Genomic DNA, 12,863 nt, shown 5'->3' on the forward strand with positions numbered 1-12,863 from the left:
AATGTACGTACATTTCATTTCAACATATGTAAGCAAAAGGCAGATGTAAATATACTTTAGTAGACATTTTGTACAACAACGTATTAAATACTTATCAAAGCTTTTAAAAATGTATAACAATAGGTCATGGAATAACATTATAAATTTATCTACTGATAGTAGTAAGAATGGTAAAGTTTAGCCTTAACTAAACTAAAACAAAAAACCTACACAAGTTACAGTGTTAATTTATCTCTTTAACAAATATAATGTTAGGCCTAAAACAAGTGAACTTGTTGATTTTGATGTCTACAATTAGAATTCTTATGTATTATTCTAGAAATCCTGTATTTAATGAAGTACTGTTGCAATAAAGATACTAATTCAACCACAAATATCTTGCGGGTCTCTGCTAGTTTAAAGTAATTATATCTTACAAAATACTTTTCCTAGGAGAAATTCAATGTAAAAAATAACAGACTTTACAACAAATTTTTCCAAATTGAGTACGTGAAGAATTATGTCTCAGAAACTACAAGAAGTTATCAAACAGCTTTCCTCATAAATACAAGAAATACAGACATACTGATAATAAGTACCAAATTAGTAGAGTAATTAATAAAATTAATTCTGGAATATTATGAAAAAAAAATCTGATTTTTTTACTAATAGTGTGCTACATATTCATTCTGTTGCTTCTGTACCTAAAGTACAGGCTTAAATTTCTATATCTTATTAGACTCAGAATTTGACAATCCAGTATGAAAGATATAGCAAGACCATCAGTGGAGAGAAGTTTGGTAATTAAATTCAAAACTCACAATGCACTTTTGAATAAATTTGACAATCTTTTCCTTGTCTATCTCACCCCAGTCTTGTAGAATATAACAAATACAGGCTGCACAGTAGATAAACCTCATGTCTTTTTCTGCTCCATCGATTAACGGGCAGAAGCTGACATGGAAACAAAAAATGTATAAAGCGCATGTAATTTGGAAATTTCCACATACTTTTCTTCAACCTTTATAATTATAAACATAACTTCATTAAAAGGTTACACTCATTTCAGTTAATTTTACCAAATTTCCATCAGTTAAGAAAACATAAAAGTAATGGTCAAACTATAGATTAAATTCAACGTATAGATATTTTTCCAAATTATTTTTAAAAAAAATCTCTGTTTTCAAATTAAAATGTTTGCTTAAAACGTTGGTCATTAAAAGCTGGATGAAAGAAAAAAATGCTTATGCTTAAACTAGGGTATCATTTCTACAATATTTTTTTCTTCTAGAAACATAAGTTAAAGATCTTGATAATTCTAATATAGACAGAATGTTAAAAATGGTAACAATCCACCCACTCCAAAACAAATCCTACTCAGGAATACAAATATCATCACATTTAAACAAGTGATTCACAGTACTCTCACCTTCCATCAGGCTGTTGTAAGGCTTCTACACCTTGAATAATTGCTTTTTTGTCAACTCTGCTTAAATCATCCCCCAGCACTAAGAGGGTAGAAAGAGCTGAGTAAGTCATAGCAATGTGTCCACTATCATATGGATGGGCATTCTCTGGCTGGTTCAAATAAGAAATATTCTTTTTAACATGCTAAATATATTCGTATATATAAAGTAACAAAATGTTAAGTTGGACTTGCACTACATATTAAATATTTCTATTCTAAACAGATCAAATATTGCACCATGTTTCATTAGAAGCAATGTTCTATATCATTATCATTGAAATATATTATCAAGCATACTTTTATTAAAAATAGCACCAGATCTCTGTAATAACAGTCAAGTATTCTATTGTGTTGTACAAAATATTGTGCTTCTTCAATAACAGTATTCTTATGCCTTTATGAAACAAAAGTACCAAATCTTCACATTAACAGAAGTGTTTATTTTCTTAAAAATTCCTGTCATACCTTTTTACTTCTAGTTGTTTTATTTTATTGCATAAAATAGCAATAGATGTCCTTTTTAACAGTCTGACAATGCTGTATTTAACATAGAATACTTCCTTTTGATAAGAAGACCTCATACTGTATTTCAACCTCAGACAACAATTAATAGTCTCCTATTTTTCTGAAGAAACCAGTGTACAATGAATAAAAACTGTCTACAATGTCATGTACTTAGGATAAAGAAACTCGGAAAGGTCATTCTAATTAAGTGGTATTGTGTAGAGGGATATTGATTTGGTTACAGTGACTGAAAGAAATAAAAAAACATGGCAATGATAAAAGCTAACCTCAATTTTCAGACTAATTTACTGAAACTACGGTTTAAAAAGAAAATTACTGTATGTTTAGATACTACTTTGGTTAATCCTGATATAAAGACCTCCTAGCACCAAAATGGGAATTATTCTACTGGAAAAACTTGCAAGAAAGAAATACAAAAACAACATCTGGTTTAAAAAATATGAGCTATGAACAAGAAAGGCTTGAACTGGTGGCCTTGCTTTTAGTGAAGCCCAAAAAAAAACAAGAGTGGTGACTTGATTTGAGCATTCTTAATTGTTAGGCCATATATAGGCTGCCAGTGAAAAACATTTTATGAATTAAGGACTGAAAATATTAGTTATAATGACTAGAATATTAGAAGTAATAAGTACAAGCTTTGATAACGTACATCATAGCTTGTTTTTAAGTTGAACTTGCTAACAGTTTACATTACATTTTTGGTCAGGTATCAAGATGAAGATTAACTATAAATCTGTAGAATGATGGTTTTGAAAATAATGTGTTGTGTAAATGAGCTGAATCTATCATCTTTTCTTCTCATTTGGTTGGAGATCCTTAATTTTTTAGGAAAAAAATTTATTTAAACATTTTCTCCAACCACCTTGCTTTTTTCTCAAAACTACTGATACATATAATTATCCCAATTCTTTCATAAGAAATATACTAATTAAAATATTGATGGCTTAACAAAATGCAAATCCTAATTAAAGCATGACTTACAAAGATATAAATATGGCTAAATTCTTTAGCTTTTTTTGAGTAGCCAGATTATTGTTTTCAATATTTTAAATGTTATTTTAAAAAACTGTACATAGAGTCTGAAATAATTCTAAATAAAAACAGTCAATTTTAACCAACATACAATGAAAACAACTTGTGAACTTTAAATAAAGGTTTTACCTTTCCCATACTGGGTGGAGCACCAACTGCAGAAGAACCTCTGAAACCACAACGACTCCTGTTAGATTCTGAAAAAAATATGTAAAGCAAAAACTTTTAACTTAAAACACTATCTCACAGGTAAATATTAAGTATTGTAGATTTTCTTAATGAATTCTCATTCTCCATATATGAAAATATTTAACGAACATGGCTGATACTGTGGCCAGGGTTATAGACGTGTGTACACATCAAGCCACAGACAATCAATCAGTCTGGGTTCATAGGACGTGCCCAATGGTGAAAAAGATGGATGGTAGCCTGGAATCTGGTCAGTTTTGGCCTAAAGCAATAGTATTCATCATATAATCAGTGTACACTACTACTGAAGTATCAGCATTAAGTAGATTTATTAAAACTGTCAATAATGGATTTTGATATATAGTCTAACTAAATTACGAAAAGTTTTCTAACAGTACACCAAATTGACAAAAAGTAGCTGAGGTACAAAACATGCATAACATGGACTTTTACATTTAGTGTTCACAGATGTCATATAACAAAGCAACACTACCTTTAGCAGTACTATATTGTACATGAAAACATTAATTCTTTATTATTATTATATTGCAAATTGACATGATGAACTAAATTGAAAATCACAATTGAAAAAATGGATAGGACTGAAATACATCTGAAGAAAAAGAGTTTTATAGAAAAATGCACTTGGACAAGTACACCACCTATCAAAAAACTGGTGATATCAAACTCGCATGCACCAAAAGTGGACATAGATCTATGGTGGATGCATCAAGTATTTATCAAGATTAGGTGGCCACAAGAGGTAAGAGTCATGATTTCATACACCATGTCAAAGATAATTGTTATAATAGGCACACATGTAAAATGTGAATGGAGAAACTATATCATTTCCACAAAATTGAGGTGCTGAGAAGATTGAAGGTGAAAGTACAGAGACAGAAACCATGTTATCAAACTGCTCTTGTTCTCATTAAGAACATCCAAGCAAGTTGATACACTCAAGATGATTTAAATGTGCCACATGTATGCATGTCAACAGCAGAAATGTGTATTGCAAATAACATATTTCTGAAAATAGGAAAGCAAAAAACTTTTTAGGAACCACTTGTTTCCTAAATGTTAGAAGGTTCGACTCAAACTATTGGTTTACAGGATCCCATAAAAAAGCGTGCTTAACGAGGACATAAAATACTTCCATGCTGCATGTGTCAGAACAAACAAGTCAAGGTTCAAAAATCCCTGAGAAAAACTGAAAACAAACTAATTCAGCACAACCATTAACATAAAATTATATTTCCAACAATAAATGAAATGAAACCCTCTATGCATGTTCTTGCAGAGTTCACTTTATTTGAACTTGGACGTCTTGAAAAAACCACAGCTTCGTGTGTCTGTAATCAAGTCTACCATCTCAAAAGATTTAGCATCATCATAAAGCAATATAAATAAAACACATTTGAAAGAGCTATACAATACTTGCTTAGATCAACTACTACATTGAGGAACTTGTATGTGGAACTCTACACATCTGCTACCAGAATATCAACCACAACCTTGAAGAGGGGGTCAGAAAAGTCTGGAACCATAGGTGATTTGCAGCTTTTCTTAATTTCAGGTACGTGACTGATTATGGTGCTGTCAAAGCATGATAAGGTCGAGTTATTCCAAATTGGTTTTGAATTACAAGGACAGCATGTTGAACACATTTTGAAAAATTTGTTGAAGTGCCCATGGTTCCAGACTTTTCGAACACCCTCTACTTATGGAAACTGTCCTTTCTGTTGAGAGTACGATTTCCTTGTGTGATGAAAGTAACAAAGCATGAAAACACCATATTATGCAAATAAACATAGTGAAACAAACATTGAATCATGAGTAGAACACAATCAATTAGTCAGCACATCATAATTATACAACCTATTAAAACTATCTTGATACCTTAGGCAGCATATGACATATTTGCATACCTTATCATTCAATATATATTCAATGCAATAGCACCCACTTTTAAATTATCTTCAACTATTTGGCTAGGGAGAAGAGAGAGCTAGAGTGTTGGTTGCTGATTTCAGTTTATTCTACTATCAAATGCCATGTCTTTATTAATTGATGTATAATACTGCTGGTACATCATAAGTGATAGGGTATCAGAATATCACTCATGATATTTAGTGCTCTTGGGCCATGCCCTACATACTTGACCCACATAATTTCCTGAGACCTGTGTTTAACTCCAGTTGCTGCGTTAAGTTTCTAGAACCAACTTTTCCAGCTAGAAGCAAGGAAGTATGTATATGTGTATGTCCAAAAATAGATAAAAACAAAGGTTGAAAAATGTTACTAACTGCAAAGAATATAAGTAGTAACTAAAAAATACAATACTGATTTAAAGATAAAAAATAAATACTTTTTAAAACAAAAGCAGAGCAAACAAGTCATATACAATGCCTGTGATTACTTCCCACTCATTAAATTATTAAATCTATACACATGCAGAATGTATATTTTCTACATTTCATCAGACTAGACACCAAGATATTTCATATCACCCACAATAAGTAATACAATGTACTGATTCAACATGTGTTTTATAATATGTGGAAAAACATATTTTAAAATGTTTGTTTCTTTCATTGTTAAGCACAAAGCTACAAAATGGGCTATCTGTGCTGTGCCCACCATGAGTATCAACGCCATGCGAATTCTCAAACATACCACTGAGGGGCCTGAAAAAGATAATGTATACAGTATATCCACAAAAGTTAAATAAAATTAGCATATGCTGTTACCTTGTGAAATTAGTACAAAGGCAGAATTTTTAAATGTCAGCTTGCCTTAAAAAAAAACACACGTGTACCAGCTTCATTAGACTCCAAGCCGCTATAAAGTCAAGCTCACTTCCTCCTCGCTTTCAATTTCTTCACTGCTTTCTCCCGGTGCTTTGGTGACAATTAGCTATAGTTTTTACCCACCTTTTAATCTTAAAATGTGTGACAGTTCATCTCAAGGACATAAATTGAATCAATTGAGTTCAATCTTTAATCCATGGGTAGGGTCTGAAGAGAAACAATAGTTTCTGATCATCCTAGGTTGTCTCCCAAGCCCCTTTGGGGCATGTGAGATTTAAAACCTAAATTATTGCTATGTTAGCTTAAAAAACATACCTATTTTGTCAGGTAACACTTGATAAGAATAAATCCACTCAATAATCTTTTCCTTTTCATCCTTAATAGCATCGATAGCATCCAACAAGTCCAAACCAGAGATAGCAAAGAAAGCAACTGTAAGCCTAATGTAAAATAAAAATTTTATACAATATTACATACCCATTAAACTGCATTATATTAGCTTTCATTACTGGTTATTTGTGGCTGATGAAAGATATTTCAATTATATGAATATAACACCAGAGAACTTTTACTTATGGCAAACTCATATAAAATGGCTGGACAGTTACAGTAAATTTGATATTGAAAAAACTAATCAATTTTGGCTTCACTGTACTGTACATTCAATTTTTCATGATAAAATCAAATTTTTTTAATGACATAACCATGCCAGGAATTTTGTTAATATTTTCAATCATTCACCACAAAATGTCCTCAATAGCTAAGTAGCCTTTACCAGTAACTTCTAGTTGTGGTAGAGCACTATCATAATGTACCATGTGAACAAATAAATTATCTGACTTATAAAATATCCCTCATATGTAAAACATCCATTCTCTCTTTCATTATATTTCTGCTTTTTCATTTAATTTATAATCATAATACATTAGACAACATAATTTTTTGTGAAAATCTGTTTAACAATAACAGACACAAAATCTGTCTACTTTTGGCCCAACATGATATTGACCAATTTTATATATATATATATTAAAAATGTAAAGATTTTAGCAGCACTGACTTCGTAACTAATTTATTTGTTATCACTCACTGAATATGAAAAAAACAATCTAAAACCATGTTACAAGTATTAGACCAAGTAAAAAAATACATGTTTAACATCCCTGCCCACTTCCTTTTTGAAGCTGGTTTTCACCCCACTTTTCTTGGCAATTTTTTCCTTTTTTTGAATTTTCATTTTTCTATCATACAAAAAAAAAAGACTTCTGAATAAAAAAAATGAGATGAACACAATTAATTCATTTTGCCCTTTTTCTTTATTTGTCATAAATTCTGTATTGTTTTGAGGAAAAAATTAAACAAAGACTTCTATTTGATAGCGACCCTTTGAAAACAGGGGTCAATCATGAAAAAAAGGGTTCAAACTTTTTTCAAGGAGGTCATTAAAAAAAAGGGCCTCCTCCTTCCTTTTTTCAACAACTCTGGATGCTAAACGTTTTTTTTTTTGGCCTTATCAAGCACACTTATAAGTTTGTATGCACATGTGAACATTAAAATGGTGTGAAATTCAAATCTTTTTTTATTTTTAAGGGAACCTTATTATGGAATAAAGGAACATGGCTAAAGTGTCAGAAAAAAGTTTTAGTGAAGGTGAGGTATAAATTCCCATGCTACCCAATGTTTTAACAGTAGAGATGACTTTTCCTTAAAATCTATACACAAGAATAAGGACTCTGGTCCTGACAAAATTGATCCTATGATCTTGTAGAAACTTTACAAAAAGATAGTAGGGAACTTTGTCATTTTTCAGAAGTTTATACTGGGAAAGTTCCTAATGACTGAACAATTGACAGTGATCCCCATTACTAAAAAGGGAGTAGGAAAGATCTATCAAACTATACATCTACCAATTTGAATTCTCTTGTTCACAAGGTGTTAAAATTATTGTCAGGAGTAACTTAGAAAAGCATTTGCAAAACTGGCATTTAATTATTCTCAAAACAATTTCAGAAAGGATTTTTCTTCGTTTTGTTTTTACAATTTGTTAGTTTTTTGATAAGTGATATTGATTTGAAATTTTTATGGATTTTTCAGTTACATATATTTATGTAACATACCTTAAATTGTTGGAAAATTCCCATGAATATTTTACATTCAAATTAATACATCATTCTTAATGCAAATCCATAAAGTTTGATTTGAATTTCACACAAAGCTACATGAGGGCTATCTATGCTAGCCATCCCTAATTTAGCTGTGATAGACTAGAGGGAAAGCAGCTAGTCAACATCACCCACCACCAACTCATGGGCTACTCTTTTATTGACAAATAGTAGGACTGACCATCTCATTAAAACATCCCCACAGCTGAAAGGGCAAACATGTTAGGTGATGGGGTTTCAAAGCCATGCACCTCAGATTGTAGCAAATCCATAAAGAGTAAATGTTAATTCTTATTAACATGACCTATGGACACCAAAAGACCAATTGGTCCTTCAAGGCTGTTTTTGTACACCAACTCTTGGGAAGAGTACAAATTTTCAGGAAATCATCAATTCTCTTATAAAACTCCTGTACAGTGCTGGCCTCTACCACTACTAATTGAAAGACATTTCTTGAGTCAATGATGCTGTTAGAAAAATAAAACTCTTTTTTTTTTTTTTTAACTGGAGCCTACCTTGGCTTTTCCAGATCTTAAACTTTTGCTCTCACATCCTATTATCTTCACAGAATAGCAAAAATAAACCAGAGGCATTCATTCTATCAATCCCCCAGATAATCTTACCCTTCAAGAGAAAATAAGTTATGAAATCTTAGCCTATCCTTTTACGATAACCCTTCTACCCAATATCATCCTAGTAGCCCTCCTCTGAATCCTTTACAATAATTCAGTTTCAGTATTTCAAGTGAGATTTAACTAGTGACTTGTATAGAGACAATTACCTATTTATGTAAAATATACACACCCTAAAAATCTTCTAGTATTCCTCCTAGCAGTAAGAACAATACAACAATAGCTTTACCAACTTATCCACCACTATCTAAAATATTTTTTTCAGTCATACTATAGTTATCTCAAATCTCTATTAAACATGAGATCCAATTCATGACAACCCAAATCCATTACCTCATACTTACTATGATTATATATCATTAGCCAAATATTCTTCAAACTTACCAATTGATTCATGTCATTCTGCAAAACCTCACCATCCCCAACATAACTAGAAATATCTAAGTTTAATGTCATGAGCAAACACTATTAATTTAATAATTATGCCTCTATCAATATTATACTTCACTAGTAAAAGGGATCCAGTTTACCATTTTCCCACACAACTACCCTATAATCTAATTATCTAGCACTCTTTCCCCAACCCCTAATGATGTGATCTTCTTTTCTGTTTTTTTTTTCACAGTACCTTATCAAAAGCTTTTCCAAAATCTAAGTACACAAAATTCACAACCCGTTCCCTTGTCCAGAATGGTTTGTTTGTTTGTTATTAAGCACAAAGCTACACGATGGACTATCTCAATATCTATGCTGTGCCCAACATGTGTATCGAAACTCGATTCTTAGATTTATAAGCCCTCACATTTACTGCAGAGCCACTGAGGGTGAATAATGGAAATCATACAACTTGTTATATAGGATTTGTATTGTAATTTGTGGTCCTTTTCAGAACTAAGTTCTACACAAGTGACACTGACAGTAAAAAAGAATTTATTTGCATTTCAAAATATCATACTATATCAGTATATGAAAGAAATGCAGTAGGTAAAAACTTTAACTTTGACCTGAACTAAAGATAAGCAACAGAACTTAGAAGACAGAAAACATTTTACTGGAGTCGGTACCAAAAATCATCAGAATACTATTCTGAATAGTGATTACTCAAATCAGTGCTTAGTTATTACATATAATACTAAAGTAAAGGCTGTAGATCTATTGTGGTTACAAGTTACAGGCTAGCCAAACCAAAAATATCACTATCAGAGCGCCACAGTAAACGTTTCATGCATTTCTCATAACAAAATGAGTTATATTACAACGTGCCTGGTAACATCAAGCGAAGAAAACCTTTCCGGTAAAACCTGAAGACACCGCTTAAAATACCGGATACATTTATCTTTCAAAAAAATTACTTCATCATCATCATCTCTTCGTCCGTGCAACTCCACACACTCGGAAGCCGCCATTATTCAATACGGCTAGTATTTATTAATACCTCTACTGGAGTAATATCACAATATTAAAAAGAAAATTAATACTTGAGTAATTTATTAATTTCAGAATTATTTTTTTATTTTATAAAGCAATACAATAATCGTGTTTTTTTTTGTTATTTGTTTGTACTAAAATTGAAGTTTTCATTGAGTGCAATTGCCTCCGAGTAGAAGTGGTCACGTGAAAGACTTTCTGACGATGAAACTGACCTTTGCATCCAGTAGTCGCAACACAAAATCACACAACGTTATCTATTTTGAAAAAAAAAAGATAGAGAGAGAGATACGGGACATTCGGCAGGGGGGCTGTAAGCAGTGACAAAATTTTCCCCAAGTATGTGTTGATCAGAACAAGAAACGAGGTGATAATTAATGACCACAAAACCCCTGCACTAACAAATAGGTACCGGTTTATGCAGTTTTTTGTTTTTTTAGAACGACCTTCACAGCAAGGATGTACATATAAACTACAACGAATATCGAGAGGTCATCAGAATTATTTATGATATAGTCGTGTCAAGTCACAATGGATGCTGAGATAATCAGGTCATCCAAAGCTTACTATCACTGTCAAGTGATTAGGAAATATGTAGAACGTGCAAAAAAATAATTAACCACAAACTGTAAATCTCCGTAACGCTTTACAAATGATAAATTTCACCTCGTACAATATTATTATGGAAACTATCAAAAACTTCTTCAAGCATTTCAAGATTTTGCTGCAGCGTAAACAGAGTGAAACTGTCGAGTTTGTTGAGATGTCAGAGGTCGTTAATGGGATTGCATCTATATTTCATTCCTTAATCTTGAGTATTAATGACACTATGTCAACTGAAAAGTGGCTCAACATCGTCTCAGCAGAACCAACTGGTCAAGCGTTTTACTTCACATAAAGACATCATTTCCATCGTGTCTCTTCAAGAGCGTGGTGACTGCAAATTTAGCAACGAATATTAACCACCAGTCGAGACAATCAATTTCAATAAAGCAGAATTTATCCTTAAAGATGTTATCACATAGTTCGAACAAAACAGTCATTTATGTGAAGATGTTAGGTGATATGTTTTTTTTTGTTATTTTTTTTTACTTGAAACACTGAGAAGCTTTAAAAAATCAGTTCAAAAGGTAGACCGTAGTTAAATCCTTCATTGGAAAATGAATTGTTGAATATTTGACCACAACTATGAATTATGTATTGTGGAAGCTATTAGTTTGGACAAAATGATATTTTAATTGAAAATAATGAAATTCCATTTTGCTCATGCAATTTATATAGTTACTGGCGACGTACAGAATAAAAAAAATTAATAAATATATTACACATATATAGTTTCTTTTTCTTTACCAGTTGCATCCAACCCTTATATTTATCGATTGCTAAAGCATGCTATTGATCATGTCCATTGTATTCAAAATGACTGATTCAACTATTTGGTTACATCAATAATCTAGCCGAATAAACTCATTAAAAATGCGTTCGGATTAACGAGGTTTCATTCTATATACAAAAGAGAAACAAGTTCAAAACCATACAAAATGAAAATCTTTAAGCATAGATAGCAATAAATTTATGCCTCCTCAGGATAATAATTCGATCACTGTTCTGGGTGCTCCAAATTCCAGCATTTATCTTGCGGTAACAATGAAAAAGAAGTCATCGACCTTCGTAACATCCGTGAAAGTTAAGGTCTAGAAGAAAATTTTCTCTTAAACCAAACAATTCCTACTAACAGCCGTTTACCCTCAGTGACTAGCTCTTCATCTTGTTAGTAAGTCTTTCAAATTGTGAAAAATGCCTTTGCTTTGAGAACGAGGACTGTTGAAACTTAATAATATAATAGTTCAGTTTCATTTGTTCGAAATTAAGCACAAGGCAACACAATGGGATATCTGTGCTATGCCCACCACGGGTATCGAAACTCGGATTCCAGCGTTGTAAGTCCGCAGACATACCACTGTGCCATTAGGGGGGGTAAGAATTTAGAAGAGTGCAGAGAAATTAAGACATTAGGAAAAAACAGAAAACTCTGCAATAAAAATATTGTGGACACAGCATCAAAGGTTTCCTTCTTGCTAACTCTATATTCGCAAATAAAACTGATTTTTCTCAAGAGCGCCAAGATAGATCCTGTAGAATAACAGAATGTTTGATCAGAAAAATTATTGCAAAATAACCCGAAATTCTCCGAGCCTGACTGAATTTGTAAATGAAAGATACTGAACACAATGTAAAATATATAGTAAAAGCAATCTTTATTTAATACTGAAAATAGCTGAATCAAAGTTAAATAAGTACACTAAACGAAAGACAGCACCCTCATTAATCCTTCAATGATTCTTTCTTAGCATAATTTTTATGCAACACCTTATTTCCTGCATGACAATGGGTGTTTGCCCAAAACGTTGTGGAAATTAAAACATAATTTAGTTTTTACTTATACATATTAATTTATCTTTTATTACATTTTATCCAAACAACTTCACTAGATATAGCTAACTCTGTAAACTCTCCTAAGAATTTATAAAGAGGCTTATTGAGAACTAGTTAATTTATTAATAATGGCTGGCGACGGCTTAAATGGGTAATGAAGAAAAACTTTAATATAAGTTTAACATGACAGTAAATGTACAAC

General features: G+C 31.8%; 1 protein-coding gene across 1 annotated transcript in view; it reads right to left on the reverse strand.

Annotated features, from left to right (window-relative positions):
* LOC106478871 (geranylgeranyl transferase type-1 subunit beta-like) overlaps positions 1–10,203 on the reverse strand; it is a 23,120-nt gene extending 12,917 nt beyond the window's left edge. Inside the window, exons 1-5 of the mRNA XM_022382734.1 lie at positions 10,061–10,203; positions 6,319–6,443; positions 3,134–3,201; positions 1,409–1,557; positions 801–933 (exon numbers count right to left, since the gene is read on the reverse strand). Of these exons, the coding sequence (XP_022238442.1) occupies positions 801–933; positions 1,409–1,557; positions 3,134–3,201; positions 6,319–6,443; positions 10,061–10,203 (618 nt within the window). The remainder of the gene's footprint in view (positions 1–800; positions 934–1,408; positions 1,558–3,133; positions 3,202–6,318; positions 6,444–10,060) is intronic.
* Positions 10,204–12,863: the final 2,660 nt, after the last annotated feature.

Source organism: Limulus polyphemus, unplaced genomic scaffold (assembly GCF_000517525.1).
Source record: "Limulus polyphemus unplaced genomic scaffold, Limulus_polyphemus-2.1.2 Scaffold12, whole genome shotgun sequence".
In the NCBI taxonomy this organism is placed as follows: Eukaryota; Metazoa; Arthropoda; class Merostomata; order Xiphosura; family Limulidae; genus Limulus; species Limulus polyphemus.